This window comes from Helianthus annuus, chromosome 12 (genome assembly GCF_002127325.2).
Source record: "Helianthus annuus cultivar XRQ/B chromosome 12, HanXRQr2.0-SUNRISE, whole genome shotgun sequence".
Taxonomy (NCBI): Eukaryota; Viridiplantae; Streptophyta; class Magnoliopsida; order Asterales; family Asteraceae; genus Helianthus; species Helianthus annuus.
In genome coordinates this window covers 123,182,767-123,204,600 of record NC_035444.2, presented here as the reverse complement: position 1 = coordinate 123,204,600, position 21,834 = coordinate 123,182,767, and the positions used below count along the sequence as shown (strand labels likewise).

Here is a 21,834-nt window from a genome sequence, read left to right as displayed (position 1 = left end):
AAGGTAGAGGCATCAGACTCAGTCACTCGTTGGAGTATTTTCTCAGTGATGGGTTGTTGAGAAGAACTGGTTAGTGTCTGATCCATATCCAATGCTTTCAACAGAGGTAACATGGTGGGTGGTAATGTGAGTGTAGAGATAGGAGTGGAAAGAGAATTTGCCCTGGGAGCAGGGCTATTGAACATACTCTCAAGTGAGGGTAATGTATCATAGAGTGGTGTCCCTGTGCTTACAACCTGTTCCTTTTGTGAGGAAGCAGGAGGAGTTGAGGCTTTAGGTGGAGATCTTAACAACTGTTGTGAGGAAGTAGCAACAGGGGTTGTTGGTGACTTTTGTGTTGTCACATGAGTTACTTCTGGGATCTCATCTTCCAGAAGATCCTTTTTGGATGGGTTGGTAGGCTTTTTGGTAATTTTCTTTTTGGGCTTTTTGGTAATTTTTGGTGGGGGTTGCACAACAGTGGTTGTGCTTATGTGGTCACCATAAGCAGTGGGCTCAACATCAGAAACCTGAGGAGCAGATGTGGACGCATCCAAGGTTTGCTCAGGTTCCTCTGTTTGTGTTTCAGAAGATTTTGACTCTGACAGCCTTGTAAAAGTTTCAGAAGAAAGGCTGTTAATTTGACACGAAGTGTCACGCCCCAAAAACGTCGCAGCGGAATATTAAACGTAGTGGTGACGGAAGTTGATGCCCATTAATATCTTGTTGAATGATACATTTAATTGTTGGACATATTGACTTACTTATAACATAAGTTCTTAAACATAACGTTTTAAAACACGACACGACCACCACATAGTTAAGTTGTCTTTGATCCTTGAGGATCTTATTACATTCGTCCCAGAAAGTTTAAAAGGTTAGTCCAGCAATTTTAAGTCACAAAACATGCATCAACAAACACAAGATACGTCATGATTCCCGAAGCCGAACTCAAGTACCTGTAGAACACGTTTAAAATCAAGTTTCAACACAAAGGAAGGTGAGTTCACATATTCAAATTTAAACAATTTGAATTCCAAGGAAAAAGCTTTCTAATTATGTGTTTATTATAAAACATCCATATAATTTTAAAAGTCAATTTATTTCCTTATTCAAATTAGATTCGGGAAAACAAGCTTATCCAAATCGAAGGTCAATCAGATCTTGAGAGAACTTAGCAGAGAATGGCCTGGAAACTGTTATGACTTGCTGTCGAAAAACTGCAATCACTTCTCCAATGAGTTATGTGAAAGCCTCGGTGTCCCTAAACTTCCAAGTTGGTTTATCATTAGTTTTCAATAAACTTGGTTTATCACTTGTTTTCAATAAACTGCAACCATTTTTTAACCTTTTTGTGATTGCAGCTACTAGGTTGATTTGTATTGTTTTTCGGTATGTTTATATAAAGAAGCTAGTTGATTTTGTACTGTTTTTAGTATGTTTATATGAAGTTGGTTGATTTTGTACTGCTTTCAGTATGTTAATAGATGAGTTTTGCATTGTTCACCAAGCATAGATCATAGTTGTTAATGGCGAATAGTGCTAAGGTACCTATATGCTACATAGCAATAGCAATAAATAGCAGGCGCTGTTTTATAAATAGCGATACACTAGAAAACAGTTATATGTATATTATATCAAAATACGTATATACGCTATTTTACATGTATATTTAACCAAAACGTATAATCCAGCTATTTATATTTAAAAAAAACAAAAAATGACTGAAATCCCGCTATTTATGGCTACATATCCTGTAGCGACCTTTGACCTATACGCTAAGCTATTCGCTATAACGACCATATCGACCTCTATTGACAACTATGTTATAGATAGATGTATATTACTTTAGAGTTTGGAATTGATAAGAAGTTAAAGTAGGAGTTGATTGTCATGCGCTTGTAACCTCAGTCTGAAACACTATATGCAGGTTGGGTGAACAGGTTTGCTAACACCAGTGACACTGCTGTAGAAATAGCCGAAACCACCGCTATGCGGGTGAGCATCATTTCCATATTGTGTTTATGATATCGCGGTTGTGTTTATATCCTAAATCTTTTTCACCTAACTCAGCTTCCTTCTTTCTATTCAAATGAAATATGAATATAGTTCAGACAAGCTAGAACAGAGATTGTGACAGCTAGCAAAGTGGCATATCGGTTTCTTGCTGGCATCACTTCAAATAATACCAACCAAGGATCTCCGGATTCCACAAACAGAAGCAACCCTAGATTCCAACAACCTGCTTGGTTTAAAAATCTTGTGGCTGCCGGAGCAAAACCATCTACTAGTGCTACCCTTGAAAACGGAGATGGTCAAGTCCAGAGACCATAAAAGGAAAGACGGGAGTCGATATCAGCATCCACGTGGTCACATGAGATGTAAAACATTTGGTGTGGCTTGTTTGTTGTACTAGTTTTACGGACAGGGTAAAACATCTGTTGTTAATTTACGAGTGAATTTGTAATTGTTTTTCCATTCGTGCGGAAAATTCGGTTGAACCAAATGGACTGTATTTCATTATTCTATTATCCCCCATTTATCAAATGCATATACATACGCTTTATATTTGATTCATTTTTTATTGCGCGAGAACCGGAACCTATCTGCAAACCAAATCTGTTATATAATATCAAAGCAACAACAAAGCTTAATTTTGGAGTATGTTATTTCATATTATTGATAAAAGCAGCACTCAAGAAGAAACAAGATCAAAAGAACACAATGTATCATGTGTAGTCGAATGACTCATTTCAATATCCTTAAATACACACAAATAAACCATCATCACAACACTAGAAAAAGCATTCACCCTCTCAACATTTAATTAAAAACAAAGGCATTTACACCATCATCTGCAATATGGAGCGAAGAAATGGCTTCTGATGCTTCCCAGTCTATCTCCATAACATACGGTGCCTGAAAGAAATACCCATGCCCGTTCCATTGGTATCCGGATCCTCCACAACCATCAGAAACCCAACCCACGTCTCCATTTGGACTACCGGGAAGATGAGAGTGTGGAATGATGGTAGCTGTCGTTCTAGCATGACTGTCACCTATAAAAAGATCTAAGTTACGGGCACAATATCCTCATGGACACCATTCTTCTTCCTTGTGCATCATGGCTTGAACGCATTACTTGTCTGATTCTTAACCGATTAGGACCTGTAAAGCGACCGCCTCAGCTATGGCAGCACACTCTTCGTCAAGCCTCTGTTGTTCTTCTTTCTTGTTTTGGTTCTTCTTTTCCAGTTCGGAAATAATGGCTGTCGATGCCGCAAGGGCTTTCTCCAAACGCCTTTTTTTCTTCTCGGCCTGTTTGATACGATCCAATTCGTCCTTCACTTGCTTCTTCTTAAATTTCCTAACTCCAGATGGTGCTTTACTGTTCTCCGTTATGTCTTAATCTTATATAAAAAACTAAAACTTTGTTAAATACGTAAATCTAAAGTTCTAACTAAAACTATTGTCACACCCCGATATTTCCACGTATTACCGGTGGGCCCGGTGGGGAGTATCGTGACGTAGTTGATATCGTCATTGTCAAATAATCACAGTTCAATGCACAACGGAAGCTAAAGATAACAACATTATAAACCGAATGGAAGTAATATCAATTATTACAAAAACGGTTGTAAGGGATCCACAGGCGGATCAAGATAAAAGGAACATTGTTCAATAGATTATAAACATCTAAGCTTGCAAGACTCTTTATTGATGCTAGGAGTAGCCAGCCTATTTCGCCTAGTACCTGCATTTTAGCCTTTTTGGAAAATACGTCAGTTTACACTGGTAAATACAATTAATCGACTCATTATGAGTTTATTTGCAAAATAGCTTTCTGTTGACTTTTTGTAATTAAGTTTGACCCGACAATTGACCTGGTTAGAATGGAAATCAGAGGGTGCCCTTTTAAGGGTTTATTACCCACATAATTACCAACTCATAGCCACTTTCAATTCGAAAAATGACTGGACCATTAGTGATTAATCACTAAGTCAAAGCTTAATTACGACGGCTTTGACTTTAGGTCATTAAACTAATAAAACACGAATTAGAGAGGCTAAGAATGCTTACAAAGGCTCTTAGCACGAATTAGGAGCTTGTGGAATCTTGCTTAAAGTCCAGAGAGCTCCAGAGAGTGTGTTTTGAATAAATTTTGAGTGAATGAGCAATGAACTAGCAACAAGAACACTTATATAGGAACTTTAAACTCACAAGATCAATCCAACAAGGTCTATAGGTGATTCCTGATCATCACATGTGTCCCCTATGCATGAAATACCACTGGTGCAGCCCCTGGGATCGAAAACCATGCATCTAAGGCGGTGGAACAGGCTGAACAGGCACCTGTCAACATTTTTGGGAGCTGGCAACTTTTAGGCGGCCCGCGTAAGATATAGAGAAGTCTTACGCGGCCGGTATGAAGGTCTGATCCGGTCACCAAGTTTCAAATGTTGCAATTTTGGTCCCTGGTCCTTTAAAACATGTTATAACTTTCATTTATTGCACTTTTAACCCCCAAACTTGACTTTTAAGGACTCTGAGTCATAAAAAAAACTTCGTTAAGCTTCCGGTTAGTTATACGATCACCCGAAAAGTCCTGAATTTCAACGTTGACGCTTTTAACCCCTCACTTACGAATGTTAATGTATTTTCCTCATACGATGTCGAAACCTTGTGAAATTTTTATCACTTATTCTCGGGAGCATAATTAATCGTTACAAAGCTTCGGGTTCATTAAAAGGTCACTCAGAGGTATAATTTAAACATGTTGACACATTTAACCCTTGCGGTTTGTAAACTTTCACTTTCTTCCACAAACGGTTTCATATGATTCATGAATCATTCGTTTAAGGGTATAAACATCGTGTAGGGTTTTTGAAAGGCAAAATTATCAAATGTTGGCACTTTGAATCCTTCTACACACATACTTTCTTTGTTTTTCAACTTTAGTCCCTCTGAAATAATTCCTTACATGTTTAAAGTCCATGACACGTGTCTTTATTATATTGGTCGTGATTTTATGAGGTGTTACATCCTCTCCCCCTTAAAAGAAATCTCGACCTCGAGATTTACTGAGATAAATGAGGGTACTTCTGTTTCATTGTGGACTCAACCTCCCACGTGTACTCGGGACCTCTACGGGCATCCCATTTAACTTCCACTATCGGTACGTGCTTCCTTCGAAGCTTCTTAACCTGTCGATCCTCAATCTAAAAAAGGTTTTTCAACAAACTTTAAGCTCTCATCTATACGCACATCCTTATGTGACATGGCTAGCGATTCATCGGCTAGGCATTTCTTCAAATTGCAAATGTGGAATACATTATGGATTCCACTGAGCTCTTCAGGTAAGTTTAACTTATAAGCCGCTGTTCCGACACATTCGATAATCTCGAATGGTCCTATATATCTTGGGCTTAACTTGCCTTTCTTGCCAAAACGCATTACCCCTTTCCAGGGTGATACCTTAAGTAACACTTTGTCACCTACCTCGAATTTCAGAGGTTTACGCCTTTTATCTGCGTAGCTTTTCTGCCTATCCCTGGCAGCTTTGAGACGTTCACGTATCTGTACAATCTTATCATTCGTCTCCAGGACTATATCAGGTCCTGTTAGTTGGACATCTCCAACTTCCGCCCAGCAAACTGGCGTCCTACACTTTCTTCCATACAAAGCTTCAAAAGGTGCAGCTTGAATACTCGAATGATAACTATTATTGTACGAAAATTCAATCAGTGGAAGGTGATCATCCCAACTTCCACCTAGATCAATAACACAAGCCCTTAACATATACTCCAGCGTTTGAATTGTACGCTCACTTTGACCATCCGTCTGAGGATGATATGCAGTGCTGATGTTTAATCGAGTGCCCAACGATTGCTGAAAGCTTTTCCAAAAGTGTGATGCGTATCTTGTATCCTTATCAGAGATAATAGACACTGGCATTCCGTGGAGAGGTACAATCTCGTCCACGTATAGCTGAGCTAACTTATCTGAGTTGTGTGTTTCCTTAATAGGTAAGAAGTGAGCTGACTTAGTCAACCTGTCGACTATAACCCAAATAGTATCATTTCCTCGCTTTGTCTTTGGTAACTTAGTGATAAAATCCATAGTTACCATTTCCCACTTCCAGGTGGGAAGTTCAGGCTGTTGCAGCAAACCTGAAGGCTTCTGGTGTTCTGCTTTAACTTGGGCACACGTCAGACATTTGGCCACATAAGTGGCTATAGATTTCTTCAAACCTATCCACCAGTAATTTGCCTTTAAATCCTGGTACATCTAATCACAGTCAGGATGAACAGAATACTTGGAGCTATGGGCTTCTTGAAGAATCACATCCTTGTCACAAGACAGTTGATCGGCAGTCACACCCAACTTTTCATTTGGGAAGTTAGTTTCTAACACAGCTTCCTTCTGAGCGGCTAGCAACCTTTCATTCAAGCTGTTTCTCAATTCAATGCTCTTGGCATTGATCCTAATGGGCTTAACCCTTTCCTTCCTGCTTAAAGCATCAGCTACAACATTCGCTTTGCCTGGATGGTAGCGAATTTCACAATCATAATCATTCAGTGTCTCCATCCATCGACGCTGTCTCATGTTCAGATCCTTCTGGTTGAATAGATGCTGAAGGCTCTTGTGATCAGAATAGATCACACACTTGGTACCATATAAATAATGCCTCCAAAGCTTTAGTGCAAACACAACGGCACCCAACTCCAAATCGTGGGTGGTGTAATTCTTCTCGTGCACCTTTAATTGACGGGAAGCATAAGCAATCACTTTGCCCTTCTGCATAAGCACACATCCCATGCTTGTGTGCGATGTGTCGCAATAAACCACAAATTCTTCAATACCTTCTGGTAATGTCAACACTGTGCATTGCTTTAAGGATGTCAAAGGATTCTTGTTGCTTAGGACCCCAATCGAACTTTATATTCTTGCGAGTCAATGAAGTTAGGGGTGTCGCAATCCATGAAAATTTTTCTATAAATCGCGTGTAGTATCCTGCCAAACCCAAGAAGTTACGAATCTCTGTGGGCGTCTTCGGCTCCTGCCAATTCATGATAGCTTCAATCTTAGCGGGATCCACCTGGATACCACGCTCACTAACTACATGTCCAAGAAATTGGACTTCACGAAGCCAAAACTCACATTTTGAAAACTTGGCGTAGAGCTTCTCTTGCTGAAGGAGTTTAAGAATACATCGAAGGTGTTTTTCATGATCAGTCTGGTTCTTCGAATAAATGAGGATGTCATCAATGAAGATGATGACAAACTTATCCAAATATGGTTTGCAAACGCGATTCATGAGATCCATGAATGCTGCTGGTGAATTAGTGAGCCCGAAAGGCATCACCAAGAACTCGTAGTGACCATAACGAGTTCTGAATGAAGTCTTATGCACATCTTCATCTCTAACCTTCAATTGATGGTAGCCTGACCTTAAATCAATCTTGGAGAAGTAACTTGCTCCTTGAAGCTGATCGAACAGATCGTCGATCCTGGGCAATGGATATCTGTTCTTGATTGTGACTTTGTTACGCTCACGATAATCGATGCATAGACGCATCGATCCATCCTTTTTTCTTCACAAACAGGATCGGTGCTCCCCAAGGAGATGAGCTAGGTTGAATAAATCCTTTTGCCAATAAATCATCCAGTTGAGTCCTTAACTCTTTCATTTCAGTCGGTGCTAACCTGTAAGGTGCTCTTGCAATAGGTGCTGCTCCAGGAATGATGTCAATTCTGAACTCCACTTACCTATCTGGGGGTAAACCAGGTAGCTCTTCGGGGAATACTTCTGGATATTCAGAAATAACAGGGATGCCTTCAACCTTGGGCTTTGGTTGATTAATAGTCACTTGTGCCATGTAAATGACACAACCCTTCTTCATACACCTTGACGCCTTAAGCATAGACACTTGCTTAGGTAATCCATACTGAGTATCTTCTTGTATTGTGAGTGGCTCACCATACGGAGTCTTGATAACCACTTGTTTCTTGTCACAAACGATCTGGGCTTGGTTACGAGATAACCAATCCATGCCAATTACTATGTCGAAACCAGCTAATTTCAAAAAGAAGCAAGGATAACGGAAAGGAGTGGTTCCTAATGGATATAAAGCATCCATCTAATATAGTTGAAGCGGTTTCTATGGTACCATCGGCCAATTCTACTTCATATTTTATGCTTAGGTTTTAACAGGCAGATTTAATAACTTACAAAACTTATCATCAACAAATGACTTATCTGCACCCGAATCAAATAATACCCTTGCATAAACATCATTGATAAGAAAGGTACCTGTTCTCACATTGTCATCTTGAATTGCTTCCTGTGCATTCATCTGAAAGACCCTAGCATTGGTCTTCGTGCCTTCTTCAGGTTTCTTCGCATACTTTGGTTCAAAACTTTTGCTGTAATCGGATTAATTAGGAACCAAGTTGTATAACCTCAGAGGGTTATACTAACCTATAACCAGGTCCTAATGGAACTCTAAGGCATATCTAAACTAAGCTAAATCGGGTCAGAACTGAAAGTCAAAGCAAAAGTCTACTTTTGCGACTTTCGGTTCCGATCCGAGCCTAAACTCAAAATTGTCGGATTGAACATGCTTAGACATGTTCTTACATTAATTACCAAGTTATATAAGTGTTAAAACAGGTTTCATAGCTTCTACATTGTTAATTATGAGTTTATTTGCAAAATAGCTTTCTGTTGACTTTTTATAATTAAGTTTGACCCGACAATTGACCTGGTTAGAGTGGAAATCAGAGGGTGCCCTTTTAAGGGTTTATTACCCACATAATTACCAACTCAAAGCCACTTTCAATTCGAAAAATGACTGGACCATTAGTGATTAATCACTAAGTCAAAGCTTAATTACGACGGCTTTGACTTTAGGTCATTAAACTAATAAAACACGAATTAGAGAGGCTAAGAATGCTTACAAAGGCTCTTAGCACGAATTAGGAGCTTGTGGAATCTTGTTTGAAGTCCAGAGAGCTCCAGAGAGTGTGTTTTGAATAAATTTTGAGTGAATGAGCAATGAACTAGCAACAAGAATACTTATATAGGAACTTTAAACTCACAAGATCAATCCAACAAGGTCTATAGGTGATTCCTGATCATCACAGGTGTCCCCTATGCATGAAATACCACTGGTGCAGCCCCTGGGATCGAAAACCATGCATCTAAGGCGGTGGAACAGGCTGAAGAGGCACCTGTCAACATTTTTGGGAGCTGGCAACTTTTAGGCGGCCCGCGTAAGATATAGAGAAGTCTTACGCGGCCGGTATGAAGGTCTGATCCGGTCACCAAGTTTCAAATGTTGCAATTTTGGTCCCTGGTCCTTTAAAACATGTTATAACTTTCATTTATTGCACTTTTAACCCCCCAAACTTGACTTTTAAGGACTCTGAGTCATAAAAAAACTTCGTTAAGCTCCCGGTTAGTTATACGATCACCCGAAAAGTCCTGAATTTCAACGTTGATGCTTTTAACCCCTCACTTACGAATGTTAACGTATTTTCCTCATACGATGTCGAAACCTTGTGAAATTTTTATCACTTATTCTTGGGAGCATAATTAATTGTTACAAAGCTTCGAGTTCATTAAAAGGTCACTCAGAGGTATAATTTAAAAATGTTGACACATTTAACCCTTGCGGTTTGTAAACTTTCACTTTCTTCCACAAACGGTTTCATATGATTCATGAATCATTCTTTTAAGGGTATAAACATCGTGTAGGGTTGTTGAAAGGCAAAATTATCAAATGTTGGCACTTTGAATCCTTCTACACACATACTTTCTTTGTTTGTCAACTTTAGTCCCTCTGAAATAATTCCTTACATGTTTAAAGTCCATGACACGTGTCTTTATTATATTGGTCGTGATTTTACGAGGTGTTATAACTATGAATTACAATTGTTTTTATTTTATTTCCCTTTTTCTTTTGCTATGAACGGAAAGACTATTCAAACGTAAATATCACTCCTTTTCTCCACCGCTACACCCACTCAGGTCTGAATGAATACCTCATTTTACGAATACTACATTTCCAAATGGAAAGAACGGGAGAAAGTGTAAGAAAATATTAAGAACCCATTAAACCACCCCTTGGCACCATTTTACCAAAGCCTTTGCGTAGCACAAATCAAATAAATAAGCAACCGAATGACGAATCTTACTCTTGTTCACACTCACATGGCACACTAACCTGCAAAGAAATCTTTTTTTTTTTTTTTGAATATTTACTTCCAAAAAAATCTGATCAACACTTTTAAAGATTGGAAATAGCATACAATTAAACATACGTAGATTCAGAAACACTCATCTAATGTGTTGTATGGTGAGGCTTGATTATAATTATAAATTTTATTGTCATGGATCCAAATAATTAGATTTTCGTAAACATGTAAGAAGTTACATTGTTGTTAAGATCACAGTGTTCAGAAACAACAACCAATCGAAGTAGTGCTGAATATACTGTTGGAGCAATTAGATCACAGACACAAACAAACAAACAATCGAAACACACTCATGACTATTTTCCTTTTACTATCTATAATCTATACTACTTTATTAAGAGAAATGGGTTTTCTACCCTTATGGTAACTTTACATTGTGTATACATTTGGAAGCAACATGTACAAGGGAGCGAAGCTATTTTAGAGGGGGTAAACTTGCACATTGTCAAAAAATTTAAGACACTTTAAGGGCATTTTAAGGATTTCAACACCTATAATTAAGATGACATTTGAAGAGTCTAAATTGTTATTGTTATTCTAAATATGAATTAAAGGAATTTAATGTTAGCCACAAACACAAACAAACGTTTTGTTCCCCTTGTGAAACTCCATGGAATGTCTTGTGTTAACGACAAACTATAAAATCAAAATTCAGTGTTTATCATTGTGAGCTATAAAATCAAAATTAAATGTTCATCATTGTAAGGAACTGAAAAGTCAAAACCGACCAATGACGAAGTCCTTTAAAGACGATTCCTAGCTCCAAATGCTTTGTACAACACAATATTCTTTCTCTAATCCTAAAATCCTCTCACCCTCTTTTGACTCTTCAGAAGCGACTTCCGGTGAGGTTTCATACCATTGAACGCCCACTGAACATCAACTTGGAGCGTCCACTGGACCACTACAGTTCAGTCACCACTTGTCTCCTTCCACAGCCACCGTAGGGTCTTGCCGTGTAACGTTTGACGTCTACGATTGAGGCTTTTGTTTTCGCACTTCAAGATAAAGGATTGATCTTTTATATAGGTACACACAAGTTTGTACATACACACGGTTATTAAACAAAAATACTGTTGACGTCAAAAAATTTCCAGCAACTTGCTCGAATGAGTATGACAACCTGAGTTCTTGTATTTCTTCATATTTTGTTAGTTTCCATGTCAGAGTTTATACTTTACTCATACTTGATATTAACTAAATAATATATGCATACTATTTTATTTAGTATAAACTATTATTATGTTTGAAAAGAGTCTATGTAACCCCATAATATACAAACTCTACACACTTATTTGTTAAACTAGAAAATTAATTAGTTTTATATATGCAATTTGTTAGGTCGATTAAATCGTTATGGATTAATTTTCTTTTTGAAATACATGTGATCTCTAATTATTAAAAGAAAAAAAAAAGGATAAATAGTTTCAGACAAAGATTTGCATTAAGTTATTATCGGTTAACTGAAGTAGATGGTTTCCACTAGGCTTCGTAAATAAAGAGAATGATTATTAGGAATTTCGGTATAATAATAACTCTCAAAGGATCACTTGATCTTTTAGGAAAAGAAAAATTATGATATAAAGGTAAAGAAATCAGAGAGTTTTAACACGTTTAATGATTCCAAACTTTAAGATGTTTGCATGTTTTTTTGGTGGAATGTGGTTGCATACGTATCACTCCAAATAAAAACATTTAGAGTTTTGAGAAACCATTTAAAAAAATATCACCACATTATCACAATCCTATATATGATATTTTCGTAATTATGGTACCACTTCATTTCACAACTTAACCCATTGGGAATACAATAATACATATGCTTATAGTGCTTACATGTATTTTTACGTTAAATACGTATCATATGGTTTAGACGTTTAGAATGTGAAACCTTTTTGGGTAATTCAAATCTTAATTGTTTATCAATGCTATTAAGAATGTGAAACCTTTTGGGTAATTAAAATCTTAATTGGTTATCAATGCTGTTAAGAATCTGAAACCTTTTTGGGTAATTTAAATCTTAATTGGTTATCAATGCTATTAAGAATGTGAAACCTTTTGGGTAATTAAAATCTTAATCATGGAGACCTAACTTAAACAATTGTTGAAGCAGTGCATTTTTTTTTGAAAGTTAAACCTTTATTCACAACAGACAAACAATACAAGCTGGAAACCAAACATACATACAGACCAAAAAACCCAACTAAATTACATTCTAACTATAGAAATTAAATCTACACCACTGATCCCAATCAAACTCCAGTTGAAGCAGTGCATTGAAATCATAAGTTTCACACACACTCATTCGATTCAAAATAGAAGCAAATTAACCTATTCAATTCCTTTTATACCTGGTGTTATTACTGTGGAGAAAGTAATTAAAAAACACGCATCCCTTCTTTTTTTTTATTCCCATTTCACACATAATCTAGGCTTTTTTCTTATAAAAGTAGATGAGATCATGCTTCTTTTTTTATTTCCATTTCACGCATAATCTCCACTTTTTTCTTACTTCACACGCCACAATAACGAATAACCTATAAACGTCATACACACACCACAAACCTCAACAAAAACTACGAGGCGACAAAACAGACACACCCGCCGCAACGCGCGGGCATTCCTACTAATACTATATAAAGCAAATATGATGTACATTGTAATTTTAACACACGTATAAATCTTAAAGCATTATGTACAAGAGAGATAAGCCATTTTAGCAGGGCCGTCTCTGAGAATGTTAAAAAAATTTTTGGCCCTGTGCAAGATAAAAAAACCGGGCCCTACCCACCAATTGTCATGTATAAAAACTAAAAACGCATAATACAACGTAAAAACTTTAAACCACGTATTCATGTATTGCCTCGGATTCATTACATGAGAAATTTAGTTGTTGTCGGCTCGGCTCATTACATTATTGTTGTGATAGTGGACTCGATATAGCAACACAAAAGGAAACAAAAACAAAAGTGAATCATTACTATCACTATTATATTTGCGATTGTTATTTATAGAATGACAATTTATTCATAATAAACAAACAAACATAATAGTGGTAAGCGAGACATTTTATTAGCCATGAATATTTGTTTTAAGTTTATTTGATGAAAGTTTATAAAAGAATAAGACATTCATAATAACAAACAAACAAAATTTCACACGTATTCTATAAAATATATATCTACAATGTAAAGTAAACAATATATTGAATAGAAGCTATTAAATAAAATAATAATATCATGATCTCAAGCTATGGATTTTGACATCGCAATGTAAGTTAATTTAAAAAGAACTCTCAGCAAAGAAAAAAATTATGTAAAAGTGTATTACAGGATCGAACCTGTGGTTATTACCTAATGAAACTGTGAAAGAAAGTTCCCACCACTGTAACACTCTTGGTTTATTTATTAAGATTGAACTGTATTATATATATACTTATTATAAATACATATAGATAAATTTTAAAAATTACGGGCCCTTTGCGGGTTTGGGCCCTGAGCGGCGGCCCACCCCGCACACCCTCAGGGCCGGCCCTGCATTTTAGAGGGGGTGAAGTTGACCATTCTCAAAAGATTTAAGAAACTAGAGGGGTATTCTAGAGATTTCATCTAAGTGAAGACTGGGCATTAACCTTTTGATTAATGGCCGGCTTCTTGCCTACCATCCTCCGATGTTACCCTCATTTACATATAAATCGACGAAATCAGAGTATAATACCTATAAATCCTTAACCTTTCCACCTCCTGCTTCACAGTCGATCTCTGTGAGAGAGAGAGAGAGAGAGAGAGAGGAGAAGAAGAAGAAGAAGAAGTGAAAACCGACAAGCAGAAAAGGAGACACCGGCGGCGATTCCGGTCACGGATGCGGGGGTTGTTCTGGTCGAGAGCCTAGGTTTTTTAATCTCAACATCCAATCTTGTTCTAGGTATCTCATTTTTAACCTAAACAATCTTTGTTCAAATATATGATTTTGACATTTTGAACAGACTTCAAGTAGCATGATTTCACAAATCATTTTTCACTTCAACTTGTTCACCAAGCAACAGATTTCTCACCTAGGGTTCATACAAATCCCCAAATTGTGTCCAATTTTCAACGATTTCGTTTCTCTAGCACTACAATTGAATCCGAAATGGTAAGTTTTATGATACGATTACAACACTATCTTGTAATTTGATTGTAATTCATATATATTCATCTTCGAATGCTAATTGAAATCCTTTGTTTATGTGTTTTTTTTCAGGGAGCAACTGCTAATTTGGATGCTCAACTAGAGTCATTGTTGAATGCGGAAAAGCAGATGATGCTTAACGGTGATGTTGGCGGAACAAAAAAAGGCAACGATTGATATTCTTCAGCTTTGCTTCGAGAATCGTGCGTGGAAGACACAAAATGATCAGATTGTTGTGTTATCTAGGCGGCATGGTCAGTTGTAGCAGGTGAGAGTTTTGATTTGTATGTGTGGTTGAAGTCGAATGTGGATCTATGTCGTTTGCTGTTTGAATACTTGAAACTTATATGTGGTTGATGGAATAGTGACATTGCTCCAACACATTAACGGCTTCGGTAAACCGTTGAGCATTCTCTGGAAATCTCTTACCGATATCTGATCGAGTGAAGCTAATTGATCGATGTGTAGAAGTTATTGCATTCATGGTCACTGATAGAAGTCACAGTTTTGACCCATTTAGTAAATAGGTCGATTAGGGTTATACACTTATACTTTATCTTTAATCCATCAGATAGGTAGATTAAAAAAACCTGAAAGAAAACATGCCAAATTGGTCGAGCAGGTTGAAAATCGACCAAAGTCTAACGGGTCAGGTGGATAAAATATAACTGTAGAAAAGGTATCAAATTGTTCACTGAGACGACCAAGGTGTACTTTTAATGCACAAAACCTTCTAATCTTTTTATTGATACAAGTATGCTGGCATTGAATTAATATAACTAAAAAAAATCATTTGACATGCTAATTAATTAGCCATAAAAATAATAATCTCAGACTTTCGGGCAAGAGGTGTTGTTTCACAACCCAAACTTGTTTTTGACCCATGCAAAGACTTGCTTCTTTTGACCTGTTACTCAATCCGCACTCACACAACTTGCCCTTTTGCATTACCTTGTTTAAATGAATTTTTTTTTCTTATTAAATAGTTATACTTTTGCGGTTTTTCTCTCAACTTTTTTTGGTGCAGCGATGTGTGTGTATTCCGATTTATTCATGAGGTTTGCGTGGATGGTGCAGCCTCGTAACTATCTACTTCTAGCATGTCATGCGTCAAATGAAACAGTTCAATTGTATCAGCTTTCACGTTTTGCAAAGCATCAAGGGTAAGCTGCTTTTGATGCAAAAATGCCTTTCAATTCTCTTCTTGTTATATTTATTACTTTTTTTTAATGTTTTTGTTTACTGGTGTGAGAAAAAAAGCCATAATGAATTTAGTATTCCCATTAAATTACTTATGTTTTTTTGTTTTCTGTTTTACCGAAGGTATTTACTTATGCATTTTTGTTTTCTCTTGTTGACTGGTGGGCCAGTAACGAAACCGGTGGACCAGTAACGAAACCGGTTCGACTTCTGGTCCGGTCGTGAAAACATTGGTTTAGCAACTTTACTTAATCCACTATTTGTGATTTAAAAAAAAATGGACAAAAAGTGTTTAATATTGAATCAGACGCAGACTGACCCTTTTTGACCCGTTACCCAACCCGCAAAACAGCTTAAACTTCTTCGTAGTCATGGCAAATGCAACCGATTTATTTTGTACTTGTCGATTTTGGCTACGTTTTATCTCAAATGGGTAAAATTGGCCAAATAAAAAAAAAAGAACGGGTTGATAGTCACCCAGAATACAACCTTCTAAATCGCTTTGTGCCAAAAATGATATTAGCCTGGGTTATATTCTATTGATGTTGATGACAGATGCTTTTCAGTTATGAATAACGTAAAGATAAAACTTGTTTCTTTTCCAAATTTGTGAATTTTCTGTTCCAGATTATTTAAACATTTTTACTTTACTATTTACATAGGATCATGGCAAACTTTCATTAACATTCCTTTTATGCTTTTATGTCATATATGTTTTCAAGGTGTGGTGGAATGGCAGGAAACCCTCTGTGGTCTCAGAATCTTAATCCAAAGACTATGGATCAGCTGGATGTTAAAAAGCATAAAAGGTAATATTTTTAAGCAAGATTTTCATGAATCCAAGAAATGGAAGGTTAGTCAATCCCACTTTAACCGATCTTGGCTATGATTTCAGGATGGTTTCGAACAGAGAATCCCCTAGGCGGTCAAGAAAAAGAAAACAAGCACATTTAACCGATCTTGAGCAACAAGTGCGTACTTATTAACAATGTTTATCTACATATATCCTTAGATTTTCAGAACTATACCAAAAGATCCGTGAACCAAACATGTGTTTCAGGTGGAACTACTGCGAGGAGAGTACTCAGATTTGTTCAAGCAACTCACGAGTGCGAGCCATCAGTTCAAAGATGCCTCAACGAACAACCGAGTGCTCAAGTCAGAGGTGGAAGCTTTGAGAGCTAAGGTACCTTGTTTCCTGAATCGTTAATATAACAAGTTTACTTACGTAGGTGACCCGTTTGACCCATTTGTTCCTTTACTGCCCCTTTGAATCCAACGGAACTCTTCTAAGGAAATAGCTGTTTATTTAGTTTCAACAATCAATAATAGTTGAAAGGGACTGGTCAACTAAATCGAATTCCAATGATGAAGGGGATGGGTTGCAGGATATTATGGTTATGTAGGGAATAAGAAAACTTGTTATCATTTCGTTAAAAAGATTTGAAAAAAGAATTAAAACATGAATTGCGGAGTCTACTGGTCCATTACGTTCCTTATTATTTCTACTTGCTTTCAGGGAATAAGTGATTCTTATGTGTTCTTACAATTGGATCCTCAGATTGTTAAAAGCAAGGTTAAATGGGGGTGATCCTTTTCTACAATCAATCCGCATTATATTATACTTTGTTTTAAATGCTAAAGAAATCTTTGATTTTTGTTAGGACAAAGGAAACAAGTTGGAATGAGGAACTCACCTTGTACATCAAGCATCCACCAACCAGTAAAATCACTTTAAGCAGTGAAGAGGAAAATAAATTACCAGTTCTGTAATTGTAGTCTTAATCCTCGATTATGGGATGAAATTTCAAGGTAATTTAATTATGTTTGTATTGAATAAATATCAGTAGCATCTTTTATAATACTTGCATCATTTTGTGCTTTTTTATATGTGTGGATCGTGGATTGTAATTTCATGTGTGTTTGGTAGTATAAAGATGAAAACTTGCTGAAATTTTGGGTTGTCTGCACGCTTCAAACACAAGTGTTGTTGTTTTTATAATTTTATTGTTTTTCGTTCTGAATGGACAAATCATGCTTATCGTGTTTTTTCTGTGTGGATCTCCATATTGTAGCATACTTGATGCTCGACTGTTCGACAAAAGAAATTGCACGCATGGACAAGAGGAATTGCACTCGTGAAGAGCCGAGTAACACGGGATAGTGTGCTTTGTTCTTTGTGGAGACAGGTGAAGATGTCTCTGGAGCTGCTGTACTTCACATTCCCCTTCACCAAGACCATCAGTGGTGTTCTCATAAAAATGGGACACTGGTAGCCCTCTTAAAAAGCTTCAGAGTCAAGTTTTTAGAGTACTGAAAGGCTTATCCTTTCCTCTTAAATGAGAAAAAGTAGAACTTACAACCTAGAAGCTTCGAGCTCATATTGGTCATGGGTTGAGAACGGGAATGGAACATCGGCATCATCCACTCCAGGAGCTGCAAATTTTGACCTTTTCATTTATTTATATCAGTTCTAGAATGTCATTTTCATTTTTTTTACATTACCTTAATCCAAAGTAAGATTGAACTTACAGATGTGCGGATAAAAATATTGATTTAATCATAAAAGCCCATTATGCAAGTTGCAAGCTTGATATTTTGCTATCCTCTGCAATATTTTTGTTATTGTTTATATTTTATCAATAAGGAGCCGTATACATAAGTGGACATAACTAAGCATTTACGTTCCGTTTCGTTTTGATCCAAAACTTATTTTGACATGTTACTAATGATGTCGGGCTCGTTTGTTGCGACTAATTCACAAGGCTATTCACTTAAGGTACCAAGAACATAGACGGGCTGAAAGTCGCCCACGAACACCGTATACACACCACAAACCCCAACAACTACGCGACGACAAAACAAACGCACCCGCCGCAACGCGCGAGCATTCCCACTAGTAACTATTTATACTTAACATTACTTACTTGATCACCAAGCCACCTATGCTAATCAAACAATTAAATTATAAATTCAAACTAATTCTATTAAACCTAGGGGTGGCAAAATGGGTGGGTTGGGCAGGTTTGGGTAATGGGTTAGGATGGGTATGGGTTGGAATGGGTTTGGGTTAGTATGAGTTTATAAAGAAATGAGTTAGGATGAGTTTAGGTCAAGATGGATTTAGGCATGATAGGCTAAAAATATAAATAAATAAAAAAATCAAAAAATTTTAAAAAATCAAAAAAAAAAAATCAAAAAAAATTTAAAAAATAAAAAAAAAGGTTCAGTGCTTCTTTTTGAGGATTGTACGTCACGATGAACTTCATTTGGTACCGGGTACCGGTACCGAACCGTACCGGTACCGAACCGTACCGGTACCATCAAATCAACCGGTTCACAAGCTTTAATTCGGTTATCTTGGGTTCAAGAACCGACCCGATACCCGAAATCTATAAAATTCAGGAACTGAAATTATACCTCTACAAATGGCTAAGGTTCGGTTTCGGGTAATTTTCGGTTCGGGTATCGGTTTTTTTCAGTTCGACCCTATTTATGCTCACCCCTGCCGACAATAAGTCTTAGGTGCTGTTTGTTTTTTTCAGATGCAAAAGGTCTGCAGTGTGCGGACCACAGCTGCAGACGTCTGCACGAGAAGAGGTGGACCAAATCTCTGTAGTCTACGGGAAGAAGACTGTTTGTTTTTTAAGCTTTATGATATACAAGCTGCGGATATACGAAATAAAACTCTATCTTCTACCTCCTCTCTCATCCTCTCACCTCACCAATTCGTCAACAACCACCTCCAACCACCACCACCACAGTTTGCCACCTCTTATTCCCCCATCGCATCCTCATCCAAATCGGAAACCCTACCTTCGCCTCTGGTACAAACCTAACGTTACTAACGCCGACGGTTTGTTTTCTCAACCGGTCATTATCTCCGCCGACGATTTCGCCCTTCCGCCGACGAGAAGTAGTTGAATCCGTTACAGGATCGAACGGTGTGGATGAGTTCCGGTGGTACGTGTTTGGTGATGATGATATGGTTTTTTTTTTTTTTTTTTTTTTTACGGAGAATTTGGCTAGAGTGGGGCGGCGGAGGTGGAGGGGCGGCGGAGGTAGAGGTGGTGGCGGACGGTGGGTGGAGGAGAAGGGGTGAAGAGGTGCTAGGGTTTTGTGAAGAAGAAGAGGTCTGCAGACCCATGAAGACATTGGTCCATGTCTGCACCAAGAAGTGGTCTCGCAGACCTTTTTTAATCAAAGGTCTTCGAAAAAACAAACAGTCTTCAGACCCAAAGGTCTGTGCGGCACAGACATAACAACTTCTAAGGCCATCCGTAGTCATAAGGCCCTTTTGGAGGCGTTATGCGACATGTGGCATGCCACGTCAGCAAGGGGCTTTATGGGGCGTTACGCAACTTGAGGCCGTAGTCATAAAGCCCCTTTGTCATCATTACTCAATTAATTTAATTTTCATTTTTTTAATTAATTTCTAAGTTTTATAAAATTAAAAATCATTGCATTAAATAAAAAACAATACATTAAAATTAAAAAAAACGTTAAAGAAAAAAACATTACACCTAAAAAAATATATTTATTCTTCGGCTTCATTTTCGTTCTCTCCTTCTTCCTCTTCGTTTTCTCCAGCATCCAAACCTACGTCTTCAAAGTTCCCGTCTTCGAATTCCTCAACCTCTTCTTCCTCGGAATCTTCTTCGTAGTCACTGTTGTATCGAATTGGGCGAATCGCCCAAGCATGCTCAACCAAATCCGCCTTCAACGTGTTATGTATTTCTCTAGATCGCAATAGCTGAGCATTTGCGAGTCTCTCTTCCATTGTTGCTTGGGTTCCTTCGACTAAATCTTCCGGAATATAGTTTTGGCATATCGCTCTTCCATCATCCTCAATGATCATATTATGCAAAATGATGCAAGCATACATGGTCATTCGTATTCTATCCTTATGCCACATGCGACAAGGATTTCTTAGAAAATGCCATCGTTGCTGTAGAACCCCAAAACACCTCTCGATATCCTTTCTCGAAGACTGTTGTAATTTTTTAAAATACTTTCTTTTTTCATCGAACGTTTCAGAAAACGTTTTAACAATAATCGAATACTCTGGGTAGATACCATCGCCCAAGTAGTAGCCATGCTCGTAGTCGTTCCCGTTTGCATGAAAACCGACCTTTGGTATAGTTCCAGAAATGTAGCCCTCTATTAATGGTGAAGCCTCTAACGTATTAATATCATTAAAACACCCGGCTACACCAAAGAAGGCTGACCAAACCCAAAGGTCGTATGACGCAACAGCTTGTAATACCAAAGTTGGCCTTTTTTTATCACCCCGTGTATGTTGACCTCGCCATGCGGTTGGACAACTATACTAACGCCATTGACGACAATCCAAGCTACCAATCATGCCGGGTATTCCATGCTTTTCTAGATGCACCTCATATATTTGTTGAAGGTCGTTCCAAGTGGGATGTCTCAAATAACGTTTTCCATATAACTGGCATATACCTAAAATATAATTTAATATATAAAAGTTTTACTAGTAAGCTACTAAAAAATAAATATATAAAAGTTTCACCACCACCGTAAACATCTCCAACAAACAAACCCAACTCCGATCACCCATCACTCTCCATCTCCACCATACAACTCCACTGCAACAAACCGTTAACATCGACACCCATCACCACTATGAACCACCATTGCACACAACCTCCGGCGAAACCAACCACAACGCATTCTGTTACCCAACATCCTCCCACCACTTTGTATCACCACCTTCCACCTCTGCCGCAAACACCTTCTAAACCTCCGCCACCCTATCACCTTAACTACCATCCAACACCACCGCCGTTCACCCCACCATTCCCTGATCTGCCATTAACCATCTATACACTTCCCACAAACTCTTTCAAATTTTATATCTATTCAAAAGCATCATCGTCATCATCTGGAAGAGGCTGGCTGGCAGCTGCAGCAAGCTCAGCTTCATGCCTGCAAATATTTCAAAGACATCATTCAACAATTCAAGAAGCACTGGTTTTTTTGCACAGATTTAGTTGGGTTGGAAGGTATAGTCGTTCCCTTAAATTGTTGTTCGGTTGGAAGGTATAATCGTTCCCTTGAACTCCGGTGAATGATCGGAATCTTCTGGAACGTTGTAGATTCAATTGGCGATGATGAAATGATTAATCAGAAACGGAGTGATTGTTCCAGCAGAGAAGCATGGAGACGCATCGCCGGAGTATGTAGAACCTTGTTCGGTGC

The 21,834-nt window shown here is 37.7% G+C and overlaps 2 protein-coding genes and 1 pseudogene across 12 annotated transcripts; 2 read left to right on the top strand and 1 right to left on the bottom strand.

Moving 5' to 3' along the window:
- The first annotated feature begins 911 nt into the window (after window positions 1–911).
- LOC110893515 lies at window positions 912–2,364 on the top strand (annotated as a pseudogene).
- An 11,521-nt stretch (window positions 2,365–13,885) lies between these two features.
- LOC110895874 (bZIP transcription factor RISBZ3) lies at window positions 13,886–18,205 on the top strand. 11 transcript variants are annotated; one of them, XR_004874866.1, is made up of 10 exons: window positions 13,886–14,130; window positions 14,225–14,373; window positions 14,482–14,677; window positions 15,487–15,572; window positions 16,332–16,418; window positions 16,505–16,580; window positions 16,670–16,795; window positions 17,129–17,196; window positions 17,274–17,421; window positions 17,685–18,205. XR_004874866.1 is itself a non-coding variant. In XM_022143248.2 (10 exons), exons 4-9 carry the CDS (start codon window positions 15,439–15,441, stop codon window positions 17,380–17,382), a joined length of 582 nt encoding a protein of 193 aa, XP_021998940.1. In that variant the 5' UTR covers window positions 13,889–14,130; window positions 14,225–14,373; window positions 14,482–14,677; window positions 15,437–15,438; the 3' UTR covers window positions 17,383–17,421; window positions 17,685–18,205. The 11 variants fall into 11 exon arrangements, 8 of the variants coding, with proteins under 8 accessions (XP_021998940.1, XP_021998941.1, XP_021998943.1 ...); XM_022143248.2 differs by having other exon boundaries at window positions 13,889–14,130; window positions 15,437–15,572; window positions 17,129–17,185; window positions 17,281–17,421; XM_022143249.2 differs by having other exon boundaries at window positions 13,889–14,130; window positions 15,437–15,572; window positions 17,281–17,421.
- A 1,941-nt stretch (window positions 18,206–20,146) lies between these two features.
- LOC118485108 lies at window positions 20,147–21,455 on the bottom strand. The gene is made up of 2 exons (XM_035981358.1): window positions 21,403–21,455; window positions 20,147–20,933 (listed from the first exon to the last, which is right to left on the bottom strand). The coding sequence occupies exons 1-2, from the start codon at window positions 21,453–21,455 to the stop codon at window positions 20,147–20,149; spliced, it is 840 nt and encodes a 279-aa protein (XP_035837251.1).
- Between the last annotated feature and the right edge of the window lie 379 nt (window positions 21,456–21,834).

Excerpts from the sequence above, each read along its gene's own strand:
- LOC110895874 (XM_022143242.2), top strand. The coding sequence starts at position 15,439 with ATGTGTGTGTATTCCGATTTATTCATGAGGTTTGCGTGGATGGTGCAG. Across the intron at positions 15,573-16,331 it reads CGTTTTGCAAAGCATCAAGG|GTGTGGTGGAATGGCAGGAA; the intron begins GTAAGCTGCTTT and ends TATGTTTTCAAG. Across the intron at positions 17,197-17,273 it reads AAAAGCAAGGTTAAATGGGG|GACAAAGGAAACAAGTTGGA; the intron begins GTGATCCTTTTC and ends GATTTTTGTTAG.
- LOC118485108 (XM_035981358.1), bottom strand. The coding sequence starts at position 21,455 with ATGGTTAATGGCAGATCAGGGAATGGTGGGGTGAACGGCGGTGGTGTT. Across the intron at positions 20,934-21,402 it reads AACGGCGGTGGTGTTGGATG|TTGTCCAACCGCATGGCGAG; the intron begins GTAGTTAAGGTG and ends GCGTTAGTATAG.